Source organism: Sinocyclocheilus grahami, unplaced genomic scaffold (genome assembly GCF_001515645.1).
Source record: "Sinocyclocheilus grahami isolate Dianchi unplaced genomic scaffold, SAMN03320097.WGS_v1.1 scaffold230.1, whole genome shotgun sequence".
Taxonomy (NCBI): domain Eukaryota; kingdom Metazoa; phylum Chordata; class Actinopteri; order Cypriniformes; family Cyprinidae; genus Sinocyclocheilus; species Sinocyclocheilus grahami.
Genome location: NW_015505409.1, coordinates 2,131,286 through 2,145,438, shown reverse-complemented (window position 1 = coordinate 2,145,438; position 14,153 = coordinate 2,131,286). Strand labels below are relative to the sequence as shown.

General features: G+C 36.4%; 1 protein-coding gene across 1 annotated transcript in view; it reads left to right on the top strand.

Annotated features, from left to right (window-relative positions):
* sgsm1a (small G protein signaling modulator 1a) overlaps positions 1–14,153 on the top strand; it is a 40,938-nt gene that overhangs the window by 10,590 nt on the left and 16,195 nt on the right. Inside the window, exons 3-6 of the mRNA XM_016288294.1 lie at positions 2,921–2,996; positions 12,882–13,044; positions 13,338–13,490; positions 13,608–13,675. Of these exons, the coding sequence (XP_016143780.1) occupies positions 2,921–2,996; positions 12,882–13,044; positions 13,338–13,490; positions 13,608–13,675 (460 nt within the window). The remainder of the gene's footprint in view (positions 1–2,920; positions 2,997–12,881; positions 13,045–13,337; positions 13,491–13,607; positions 13,676–14,153) is intronic.

Genomic DNA, 14,153 nt, shown 5'->3' with positions numbered 1-14,153 from the left:
ATTGCTCAATCAGTGTTTCAGCCACGCAAAGACATCAATATAACGGCTTGTATACAATATGTCACGTAAGGTCACATTTACCTCAGAAAAACATATTCGGTGACTATAAACTCATTAGTCAGATAGGAAAATAAACTGTAGAAGAGGGGCATTTTGCTAAATATATGCACCATATAACATATTCATTTTAAATTTTATGTTTGAATAATTCCATCAAGTCTTTATGACAGCCACCATTATGTTTATATATATATATATATTTTAAACGAATTGAAGTAGAAATATTATGTAATTGTAACTTTATTATAAAAACTTCATTAAGTGTAATTTTAACAAATCAGTCCATTTTAACCTTCAATATTATAGTAATGTAGTACCAACTGACTCTCGTGTATATTTTACAGCATTAGTTGAGAGATTTTATTTCCTTGAGAAAATTTGGTATGTACTGTACCTGATATATATCCAAAATAATCGATATTGAATCGAATCGAATTGGTGATCGAATCGAATTGCAAGCTTGTGAATGAGAATCGAATCGAATCGTGAAATTTGTGTCAAAACCCAGCTTTACTAATGATAATAACATCTAAAATATGTCTCTTAGACATAAGATTAAGTGTCATACAAAGGACAGTAAATCCTGTCCAGCTAATGCAAGGGACACGGCAAAGATGTTAAAATAACAAAAAACAGCCTTTACAAACTATTCAGTGAATTTTGTACATTGGTAGTATCATAAAGCTTGTCTCTGTTCCCAAGCATGACGGGCGTTTGTTTTATGGTTGTGCTTCTGATCTGTACATTTGTGAATCATACTGTTGTGTTCAAGTGCGTGTGATTCTTTTGGTCCCTGAGCGAAAGCGTTTCCTTTGCGTCCTTCTTTCTCTCTCTGGAGGTTTGGATAGGTGTGAATCTGTAGTATGGAGGAGGAGATAAGTATACGTCCAGAGTTATTTATAGCATTAGGTGAGTCATACATGGTGTTTAAGTTGATTGGAACAGAGTTGTGCTGCTATGTTAGAATTATGAATAAGATAGTGAGAAGAAATCAATACAATGGATTCGATTTCTCCATCTGTGGATGCAGGAAGTCATTTTTAAAAATTAAGCACTTTCAAAAATCTTAATCTCAAACCTCCTGTCAAACCAAGAGAGTAATGTTGACTATTCTGATAAAGCAATGTATTCTTAGTTGTAGTTTTAAAATTTTTTCGTTTGAGTTGGGATTTTTAAATGCCAGATTCTCAGAAGAAAAAGCTGGAAAGGCTGCGACTTATTCTCAGTGCACACCAAATCAACAGGTTTTGCTCTGAAGAGCTTGCGTTGTCCTGCTGCGTTAGTTATGGGTAAATGGAAGAGAAGGTCAGGGCGTAAGTATCTGAATCAGAGTACATCCACAGTCTGAATGCTAAAGCAGATGAGCACAGTAACAGGCTTTTCAGGAAGGTTAAACCAGTGTCATTTTAACTCTGTTCATGTTTTAATAATAATTGATTCTGGGTCATCAAGTTTTAAGATTTCAAACTGGACATTGAAATGTCATTTATTCCTGTGATGGGGAAGCTGAATTTTCAGAAGCATGTGTCATATAGCATATACTGTATGTATAATCATGTGCATATGTTGATTTGGTGCTCTGCTCAGGAAACATTTCTTATTATTATCAACGCTGAAAACAGTTGTGCTGCTTAATAATTTTGGCGAGACCATGATAAATTTTTTAAATTATTTTTTAAGGAATCGAAAGTAAAAAAGAATGGCATTTATTTAAAAATCTTTTATAAAATTGTAAATGTCTTTCATTTTGAATGATTTGATGTGTCCTTATTGAATAAAAAAAAACGTTTGCGTGTATAATATACATCTGAAACACTGCTGATACTTAAATGAAATGTATCAAAAAAATAAAAATAAAATAAAAAAGTCTTCTGAGCTAAAAAAGGGCATCCTTTGAGCAATACATTTAGCCTTTGGGTGGAAATGTCCTCAAGTAAATGCACTTTGGTTGTCTGAAGATAAAGAAAAACTAAGACAAAGGAGGAAAACACAGAGGAGCGTTTGTCATCACTGTTTGACATTTTTGACGTTATGTCATCTTTCTTTTTGATGTTAACGCTGAGAAGTGCATGGCAGTTTCTGCATCTCTGAGACATCCATTAATATTTAATAAGCAAAGACTTTAAGCGAAACAGTAGGGTGCTGAACCCCTTTCAAGATTACAAGTGTAAAACACTGCATAACCCAGGGTTTCTTTCACATTTCTCCTGTCCTCACTTTCTAGTCATTGTCCAATGTATCAAAAGAGGAATCACACTTAGTAGGACATAATTTCTTTCAGACCCTTTCATACTGGAGAAACCTGAGGTTGTTAAGAAAAAACTTTTATGCAAGTGAAGGGTATGCATGAGTGTTTTTGTGTAATTTTATATCTCATTGAAACTAGGCGAATATTAGATTCTGAATGCACAAAATTGTCACAATCTCTTGATTATCTGTTGAATGTGTATCTCTTTTTCAGTGCAGTCTAGTGAAGACATTATAAAGACTGCCGTTCATTTAAATGATTCCACCATCTACAGTCACGAAGAGGAAGCGCTTTGTGCAACTCTCAATTTCTCCTTTTCCTCTTAATAGTCAGGGGATGTGAATCACAGTCTGCATTCTTCCTACTCACCTCGTATACACTCTTTCCTTCCTGGTATTTTTTGCAAATGGTTTTTTTCAGCTTTGAGTGTTTGATGGTGCCAAATGAGAGTACTTGTGAGAGGGAATATATTCATAAGACCTGCATCGTTCGACAGATTCACCAATCATGGGAACATCCACAATGTGTAAAATAAGCTGTAGAACAGTGTTTGCTTTAGTTCATCGTGCTGTATGCATTCGGCTGACTCTGTTGTGTCTCCATGTCTCACAGGTCAAGCAGATCATGGAGGAAGCAGTCACAAGGAAGTTTGTTCATGAAGACAGTAGCCATATTGTCTCATTCTGTGGTAAGTCATTGAACATACAAATGTTTAGCTGAAATGTGCTGGTAGAAAGGTTTTACATTTGTTTCTAACCCCGAGCACCGTCTCATGCTTTATTTTGGTTTTTGATCAAAGTGCTTTTTCATTTGACAAACATTGCAAAATTACCTTGTGCAGCTCACGAGTTATCGTTTTTTTTCCCCACTGCCTTTGTACACATAATAGAAAGGTCTAAACGCTACACAATAGATTTTATTTTTTTTTAAATTCCTTGAAAAGGTTTTGTTTATTTTATACGGTGTAAAATTATAGCTATGTTTAAGTGTAATTGGATTAAAATTCATCGCAAATCTTTGAGCAAACAATTGAAATATTAAAAATACCTCTTTTTTTCTTTTCCATGGGAGGCTCTGGGGATCTGTGTTTCAGTGCCTGCCAAATGTTGGGCAGCATGATGGTTTGGCTGATTTCCAGGTAGAGCGAACATTCGGCATTTAACAGGGCTTGGAAAGCATCAAAGCACGTAAATGTCGAGAAGTGTCATGTTTATTAAGTCTAGATTAACATAGAGTGATCATTTCAAAGTATGTGGACCAGTAAATTAATGTGTAATTGATCGTGTTGTAGTGCTGCCCGCTGTTTGTCAGCAGAAAATCTGTCCACGTAATAAAGTAATCACTCAGACGTGCGTCTTCTCTGTCGCTGTGCAAATTCACATCAAGATAGCATGACATGATAATAAAGAATAAATGAGTAGTCATTAATAATCCAGTTTCTGCCAGGTCATATTCAGCCTGTTAGGTGAAGGGTTTATAGGCCTGTTCAGCTTTTTTTGTTTTTTTTGTTTATTCACTTTGACATTTTATATTTTTTTAAAACAGCTTTTATTACTCCAGGATGCTGGCAACCATACCACCTTCCCTAGAATTTAATCAGCACAGCTCTGTGAGGGGTCAAACGCTGTTGGCAGGTTTGCAATGTGTGTAAATTAGACTCTGCATCCAAGCGATTATTGTTCTCAAAAGTGTCTCGTCGGGGTAGAACAGAATCAACAAAACCTTGCAGTTCGAGCTCACAGAAACAGCTAGTGGAGATTATTTCTTTAGCCACGCTGTGGTGTTTCTGAATAACACCAATCAAAGTAGCTTGAAAAAGAGCTTTTGATTAATGGCCTTGTTAACTCATTTTATTATGTTCCTGCAGTGGCAGTGGGATTCGGTAGATGATTATAGGGCCTGTGTGCATTGCTGGTTTCTGGTTTCAGCTGGTTGTTTACTCTCCTGTAATTCATTGAGCTCTGATTCATCATGATTCTCCTCTGCCCTGCTCTGTCTCTATCTCAAGTCCTCTCAACTGTCTCCTGCCACATCGCTGAACCTCTGCTGGCTGAAATACAAGAGTTCGTAGAAGAGGCAACAATAGGAAAAAAAATCCCCAGATGAGATCTTTATAATATTTAATCAGCAGTGAGATTAAATGGATAGCCTTTTGCTTAAGTCTCAGATGTTTCTCCTAAAAAAGACTCCAGCGGTCTCACATACATCTCTAGAGTTTCATATTTTAATGAGGTATAATGAGGTATTTTCTCTTTTCATTTTTAGTCATGTATTTTGTTGCTTTTGTCTTTTTTTTTAAAGTGTTGTTTTTATTACATTTTAGTTTTTAGTTTTAGTTATTTATTACTTGAACCTAAACTAAACAAAAATGATAAATGTTGTCTTGGCAATAGCTGGAATAAAATTTCAGAACACCATTTTTTTCCCAAGTTATTTCTTTTATTTCAAATAATATATATATATATATATATATATATATATTTTTTTTTATGGTTTTGGTTTTGTTTAACAATAATAAAGCTGGCCCAGATTTGCCAAGGTACCAACGTATGCAAGATTTCAAAATAAACATATCTCAAAGATTCTCAGAAATTCCTCTAATTCAAAACCTTGTTGTGTCAATGGTTGTCTCATTTGTGTCTTTCATTTCTCTTAAGGAATCTGAGACAAATGTGATGATTCACACGAAAATGTATTTAAATTCTATTACCTTCTCTCCCTCATTGTTCCAAATCGTTATGCTCATAGTCATTCAGTCAGTTGGGTCCAATGTTGGTTTGGATCCCACTGATTTTCATTGTATGAACAAAAACGGCTATTTAAAATATCCATTATTTAAAGAAATTGTATTGCACAGGAGAAAGAAAGGGTTACAACAGCATAGTGCTGGGCGGTATACCGGTTCTTACCGAATACCGGTGTTTATTTTTGTTATGATTTGAATTTTTAAAATACCGCAATACGTATGTCGCTTAAACAACATTAGGAATGCGACACTGTTTGAAAGGGGTCCCTTTTCACTGTTGCACTGTGGTGAGGGAACAGCTGTATGTGTTACTAAGCTTGAAAGTTCCGAAACTGAAGCTGTAGAACTAATAGAACGTGATGACAAAAGAACTCATCCACAATATCCACATTGACCTCCACAAATATCCACCGCCCCCTTACCATCAGCTCCCGCGTCTCACACACACACACACACACACACACACACACGCGCGCGCAAGGTCTGACTTTCCCGGAGAAGTGTCCCCTCTCTCGGCGTCTGTTCTGTGCAGTGAGCGGCAGAGAAGCACCGCAGCCGACTCCTCAATAAAGGAGTACAAAACAGCGTTTCCTAGCACCTGTCGCTTACTGATTGCTTGGAATTATAAATATGAGCGTAGTTCGTCTGTTAATATCACATGCACTTTTTTGTTTGTTGTTTTTTTTAGTTTGTTACTCTGCATTAGACAAAAAAGTAATATAGCCAAAACAACCACATAGCCGCTCTTTAGTGTAGATGCATGTTGATTTTATCAGGCTGTTTTGTTATTAGTTTAAGTATTTACTGTTCAAATGCAGAGTTTTGCGCATTGTGTGTGTGTATGAGAGAGAGAGAGAGAGAGAGACTCACAGTGGAGTCAGCTGTCTTAACTGTGGCTTGTGTACTGCAAACACATACCAGCTTCATCACTGTGTCTGTCACGCGACTCTGTTCCGCTTTCGGGCTTGAACTGATGGTAAAACTAATGACATTATTTACTGTCTTTACATTTATTTTGAAAGATGAAGCTGGCGATTATGGTAAGGGGCGTTACATTTCCGACGAGTGCTTGCGGTGTTCAGCCAATCACAATGCACTGGGTCAGCTGGCCAATCAGAGCAGACTGCGCTTGTCGGAAGGAGGGACTTTGTAGAAAACGAAGCGTTTGAGAGAGGCGGGGCATAGAGGACCTAAAATAATGTACAGTATTTGAAAAATAATGTGTTTTTTGAACATTAAAGCATGTCAACATATTCTGTTGTACCAAATACACAAAATAATGATCTTTAAAAAAGCATCATATGACCCCTTTAATGTGGTATTTTTTTACCATATTCGTTCGTCATGACAGTAAAATATGGCATTCTAAGTCAATATACTGCAGTATTTACTCTCTCAATCAGTAGAAAATAGGGTTAACCTGGTCATGCATAAAAAAACCCCGTAATGTACCATGAAACCGGCATAATTTAGACAAATACCGTGATATAAATTTTTGGTCATACCACCCAGCACTACAACAGCATGAGGGTGAGTAAATGATGAAAGAATCATCATGAACTCTTGAACCAAGAAAGAGCAACCTCTGAGCAATAGAATTTTCCTCTGGGCACTTTTCAATAGAATCAAGACAAAAGCAAGGATACTGGAAGAGAAAAGAAAGAACGCTTAATCATTATGCCATAATGGATGAATTGCATTAGGAGTGTGTATGTTTACACTGTAATGGTTTAATATTGCTGCTTCTTCTAGTGAAGCACTGGCAGATAATAGGAGATGAATGGAGGGTAGCCAGACTCTGCTGTAATTAGCCATCGTGATTATAGCGATGTTTACACACCACAGATGGAAATGTCAACACTGACATTTCTCATCATTGCAGATATGGGACACGATTATCAACTGTGTGCAGTTCTGTGGGGTTTTAAGACATCTCTTAATTTTGTCTCTAATCTACGTGGGGCTTTGAAAGCATGTTGTTCGTCACTCTCGGACGCTTTTACGTCATTATGTTGCAGAGTAAAGTGCTGGTCAGTGGGAGTGGAAGGGATCGTATATATCCAGGTTTCATTTTGTTCGCACTGTGACAGTGTGATTAGAAACCATTAAGGTTGGTGGTGTGATTACATTTTTAATGAGCATTTGAGATCAGGGTCGGGGGTGGCCGCCTGCTCCCTGTGCCATTTCCTGAGACCCAATGAGTCGTGGGGCTTGTTTGTTGCTCTGGATATTGCTTTGGAAACGTATTTGGCTGGAATATAATTTTCTTCCTCATGCGGTCTCTCTGTCTCTGCATGTTCACTTTCATTTTACTTTGGGATAAAGCTGCTTTCATTTTCCTTGCATACTGATTTGTCATTTCACTCTCACAGTAAAATGACTGAATTGAGAATCAGTTGGGATAAAAATAATTGAGGCCTACTTTGCATCCAGGCCATCATGCATCTAAAGTGAGCTGTAGTCACAGAGCATAAGCATAAAGGAAATTTCATCTGGGGCTGAGAAATAATCTTTAATAAAAAAAATAATCTTTCAAGTTTAAAGGCAGATTTCCCCTCCCGAGTGAAAGATGTATAAAGCAGATATTTAATTGTGGTTGTTTTTGTTTTTTTTGGTCAGAACATGACAAACACTTGCCAAACAGGTGAACATTTCAGAAATCTGGGGTACAAGAAAAAGCCTTTTCAGTCTGTTTTCCTTAACAAAATATCTTAGAGAAAAGAATTTCTTAGTTTCTGCATGTTCTTGTAGACATTTTTCTACAAAAACAGTAACATCTGTAAAAGCTGAAACAACCTGTAGTGTAAAATCTATGGGTAAAATAGGACTCTATTTTTATTAAAATGAACCAAATACAGTATCACACAATTAGATAATGATAAACAGGTAAAACCATGTATAGCATTTAGTGTTAATACATATGCACAAATGCTGTAGATTATTTAACTATTACTCCTTAAAGGGTTAGTTCACCCCAAAATGAAAATTAGGCTGTGTTTTACTCACCCCCCGATGCATCCTAGGTGTATATGACTTTCTTCTTTCAGATGAATCCAGTCGGAGTTATATTAAAAATGGTCTTTGATCTTTCAAGCTCTATCGTTGCACTCAGCGGGTGTTGCATTGCTTCTGTCCAAAAGACGTGAAATAAAAAGCACCTTTCCATAAAAAGTGTCTCACACGGCTCCGGGGGGTGAATCGATGTGTTTTTGTAAGAAAAATATCCATATTCAAAACGTAATAATCACTTGAATCTAGCTTGCGCTCACTGTTGTAAACAGAAGCAGTTCCGGGGGAATTACGTATGAGGTCAGCTTTGTGCATGCGCCGCTCAGAAGTGACGCACGCGGAGAGATCGAAACAAAACAACGGTCACTAATTAGAAGTACAAAACAAGGATTTGTAAAAAAGAATGTCAGAGGATTTCGATATATGCCAAGAGGAGACTTGTTTACTTTGCTAAAGTAAGGAAACTTTGCTTCTTTTGATTCTGTAAACAAATGTTGGTTTTCACGAGACTCACCGGCGCATGCGCAACGCTGAACTCATGCGTCATGCTCCCGGAACTGCTTCTGTGTACAACTGCTGGCGCAAGCTAGATTCAAGTGATTATTACGTTTTGAATATGGATATTTTTCTTACAAAAACGCATCGATCCGCTACAGGAGGCCTTTGTTCCCCCCCTGGAGCCGTGTGAGACACTTTTTTTTTTATGGAAAGGGGCTTTTTATTTCACGTCTTTTGGACAGAAGCAATGCAACACCCACTGAGTGCAACGATAGAGCTTGAAAGATCAAAGACAATTTTTAATATAACTCCGACTGGATTCATCTGAAAGAAGAAAGTCATATACTCCTAGGATGCATCGGGGGTGAGTAAAACACAGCCTAATTTTCATTTTGGGGTGAACTAACCCTTTAATACACATTTACATTAATAATATAATAAAATTTCATATATAAATCCCACATTTCTGCCACAATACCAAGAGGCAGTTAGTGTTACTACTGTAAATCCATGGAAAAAGCTTTCTAATGGGACTGTTCATGGCACAGGGAAAAATATATTGTGATATTAATCGGTATCGTTTTGTTGCCCAGCCCGAAGTTTGGCCAAAAATTACAATTCTGTCATCACTTACTTGTACTTGTCTTTCCAAACCCTATTTTCTTTCCTTCTTTCTTTCTTTCCCTGTTTCTAGGTTGCACTTTTTGAAAGTAGCCTGCACTACTCTCCTGAAGCTGTACAATAGCTTTAAAAGAGGAACTGACTCTAAAAGACTCTTGCTGAAGAGCTCCCCTATATGCTTATTTTTAAAATGCAATTATTATTTACTCTTGAATTTGCAATGGGGTCATTAAGTTTCCACAAAAATATTAAGCAGCACAACTGTTTTCAACATTAATTTTAGTAAGAAATGTTTCTTAAGCACCAAATCAGCATATTAGAATGATTTCTGAAGGATCATGTTGCACTGTAGACTGGAGTAATGATGCTGAAAATTCAGCTTTGATCACAGAAAATGACATTTTAAAATATACTGGAAAACATTATTTCAAATTGTGCTAATATTTCCCAATATTACTGCATTTTCATTCAACGTGCAATCCAAAACATTCATTATATGAAAACCCGTTATATTAAATGCAAATCATCATTATACCCGGTACATCATGTCTTGAGACATCTTGTAAAGGTGCCCAAGAGATTTGAAGGGACAATTTTCAGTGAATAACGACTTTGAATTTGTTTGTTCATAAGCAAAGCTATTGTATTGTCACTTTAATTAAGCATTTTGTCCTTTTTGATCAATTGAGGCTTCTGTAAACAACTTCTTTTAGTAGAAACAGTCATAATAAGAGTTCTGAATGACATGATGGGGAGTTAAAAGAAGATTCTGTTATTGTAAATGAACTAAAGATCCTCTCATTAGTTAGTGTGTCTTTAGAAATGTGTTAAAGACCTTTTGAACCTGTTTTGATGGTCCGTGCGTCCACTGCTCATTCATTTCACCCGCTCATTTTTATCTGCGTTCTCTCTTCGGCATGAATCCATTTAGGCTGGTCAAAGAGGAGCGATGAATACAGCATCAGATGAAAGCGGCTGCTGTGTTTGTATGGATGTGCATCTCTCTGAATTGTTAAGAGATTTTAACCTGAGCTGTAGACTGGTTTATCTCTCGGGCATTTCAGTCTGACTTGGACACGAATAATGGACCAGAGGAGGAGATAAACAAGTGACACTCTGATGCTAGAGATTATAAACACAGCAGAGGAGAGGAGAGGAAGTGCCATAAAGTGCTGGAGTCAGATGAGAGAGACTAAATATCGAGACTGTCACAAAGAACAGTTATAAAAGAGAACAAAAGTGACACACTGGACAGGTGAAACGACAGAAAAGGACAGGATGAGGAAAGAGGCAGAGAGATAAAACAGCTGATGTTGTTCCAGAGCCCTGCCCAGCTCTCAATGAGCACAAGTGCTCCATCAGTGAGGGTTTCCATGGCTACGCAGGCTTTCCCCCGACCCCATCCTAGCAGATTCACAAGATTAGTCCTGAGAGAGCTTCAGTATCAGCTCTGCAGGCACTGCCACGTAGTGCATTGTGTCTCAGTCCACAACGTATTTGTATTCCATCTGACTGTCTTTGGGTGTTTTAGTTTGATTACATATTTGCATTACATTTAGTCATTTAGCAGATGCTTTTATCCAAAGCAAATTACAAATTAGGACAATAAGCAATCAAAACCAACAAAAGAGCAATAATATGGAAGCGCTGTGACAAATCTCAGTTAGTCTAATGCACAGTACATGTAGCAAGGATTTTTTATAATAAAAGAAAACTTGTAGAATAGAATAGAAATAGAAAGTGCAAGTGTTTGAGGGTTAAGTGTTTTTTAAATAAAACAAGTCAAAAGAATAGAGAATGCTAGTGTTAGAGGGTCATTGTTTTACAATAAATAAAAAGAAAACAAGCAGTTCGAATAGAAATAGAATAGAGAGTGCAAGTGTAGGACAATAAGCAATCAAAACCAACAAAAGAGCAATAATATGGAAGCGCTGTGACAAATCTCGGTTAGTCTAATGCACAGTACATGTAGCAAGGATTTTTTTATAATAAAAGAAAACTTGTAGAATAGAATAGAAATAGAAAGTGCAAGTGTTTGAGGGTTAAGTGTTTTTTAAATAAAACAAGTCAAAAGAATAGAGAATGCTAGTGTTAGAGGGTCATTGTTTTACAATAAATAAAAAGAAAACAAGCAGTTCGAATAGAAATAGAATAGAGAGTGCAAGTGTTAGAGGGTCAAGTTGTTTGTAAATAATAAAGAAAACAAATAGATAAAATAGAATTAGAATAGAGAGTCAAATTGACATGTTTTCAATTATGTATTAAAGTGTTTTCTAGATTTTTAGAATTCTAGATGTTTAGATTTCGACTGGTCAGTTGCGGTATTCTCCATTCAAGTGTATTTGTATAATTACAGCTTAACTGTATAATTGACACTTCATGTAAAATTTTCATGCATAGCTCTTCACATAATGAAATAATTGATGCTTAGATTAATATTTATTTTCTGTTAGTTTATGTGTTCAAAAGTAGACAAATACAAGAGTTATAATGTACAATCAGCCGGTCTTTATCACAAAATAAACCAGTTTCGGGTCCTACAGGAACCCTCCATTTCACATCTGGGTCTCAGGGATTGTTTTGCAGTAATGGCCAGCTGACTGTACATTATCCCCTACTAGTAATACAGTATGCTTGAATATGTACACTGTCTGTTTAGTTTAAAAGTTTAGTTAAAGATTTTTTTTTGTCAAAAATACTGTAATATTTTGAAATATATTTTGCAATATGAAAAGATGTTTTATTTTAATAATTTTTTTTTAATGTCATTTATTCCTGTGATGGCAAAGATGCAAAGATTTCCTCAGCCATTGCTTCAATCTTCAGTGGCCCATGTTTTTTTTTAAATCATTGTAATATGTTGATTTAGTGCTCAAGAAATATTTTTTATTATTATCAATGGAAAAAAAAGGTACTGCTTAATATTTCTGTGCAAATCATGATGCTTTTTTTTATTTCTCAGAATTCTTTGATGAATAAAGTTCAAAAGAACAGCATTTATTTGAAATAGGAACCTTTTTGTAACATTATAAATGTTTTCACTGTCACTTTTGATCCATTTAGTACGTCCTTGGCTGAGCATAAGTATTAATTCCTTTAAAAGAAATCTTACTGACCTCAAACATTTTTAACAGTAGTGTAATTTATAGAGTACATGAAAGTGTTTATTCCCACATTTTCACAGCACTGTTTTCACTATTTTGCAATCATATCATTATTTTTGTTTCTCTGATACACAAAAAGCCTTTCATGGACTGGCAAAACATGCTCTTTCTTCTTTATGGAAAATGGTCCATTTATGTCCTATTGTCCATTTTGTCTGTGTGTAAATGTATGTGTGTGTAGCTGCTGTTGAAGCCTGTGTGCTTCATGGGTTAAAGCGGAGAGCTGCTGGTTTCCTACGAAGCAACAAGATAGCTGATCCTTGGCTGAGCATAAGTATGAATTCCTTTAAAAGAAATCTTACTGACCTCAAACATTTTTAACAGTAGTGTAACTTATAGAGTACATGAAAGTGTTTATTCCCACATTTTCACAGCACTGTTTTCACTATTTTGCATTCATGTCATTATTTTTGTTTCTCTGATACACAAAAAGCCTTTCATGGACTGGCAAAACATGCTCTTTCTTCTTTATGGAAAATGGTCCATTTATGTCCTATTGTCCATTTTGTCTGTGTGTAAATGTATGTGTGTGTAGCTGCTGTTGAAGCCTGTGTGCTTCATGGGTTAAAGCGGAGAGCTGCTGGTTTCCTACGAAGCAACAAGATAGCTGCGCTCTTCACCAAAGTGGGCAAAAGCTTCCCTCCAGCTGAAGAGCTGTGCAGAAAAGCCCAGGAGCTGGAACTGGTCTTTGAGAGCAAGTGAGAACAGACTTTGTGATCTCCTCCAATACAACATACAACTCAGACTTGTTTAAAAATACAATAAAGCAATAGAGCAAACCTGCAATGTGTTTGCTTTCTGCAGCTCATAAATACCACCAACATACAGTATGTCCACAGGCAAAATGCCAGTAAACACTATTCCTGGAAAGAGTAATATGCTCAGTGGTACCACCCAGTGGACAATCATTCATTTTAATCGCATTAGTATCTACATGAGAATTGATTTTGACAGTTTAAAATGTTTTATTGACCTTTGTTCTTCACTTCAGACGAAGTCAGTCTCTCTCATACAGTGAAAGCACCCGTAAGATGCCCAAAGTCCCAAACTTCTCACCTCAGGCCGTCAGACATGTGTGGATCCACACCGCACTCATTGAGAAAGTGCTAGACAAAATCGTGCTGTACCTGGTGGAAAACAGCAGGTGAGAGGTGGGATAGAGATATGAAGAGAAAGCAAGCTTGACCAGTTTCTTTTGGGTGCAATCAAACTTGCCAGCTTGCATTATGTTAAATTAAAGTGACTTTTAATGTTGTTTCAGTAAGTTTTATGAGAAGGAGGCTATCCTAATGGACCCTGTGGACGGCCCTATCCTCGCCTCTTTGTTAGGTAGGCATGCTTTTTAATCATCGTTCTCATTCGTAGTGCAATCTGGTGACATGCACTCTTTTAAAACCTAGTGTAGTCAGTGATCAGCTAATTATTTCACATGCTCAGTGGAAAAATAAAGCTGGTGGACAAGAGAAATATTTTATACTGAAAAGCATAGTATTAGTAAAGAAATGTATTACTATATGTGACCCTGGACCACACAACCAGTCTTAAGTTGCTGGGGTATATTTATAGCAATAGCCAAAAATATATTGTATGGGTCAAAATGATCGATTTTTCTTTTATGCCAAAAATCATTAGGATATTAAGTAAAGATCATGTTCCATGAAGATATTTTGTAAATTTCCTACCGTAAATATATCAAAACTTAATTTTTGATTAGTAATATGCATTGCTAAGAACTTCATTTGGACACATTTAAAGGCGATTTTCTCAGTATTTAGATTTTTTTGCACCCTCAGATTCTAGATTTGCA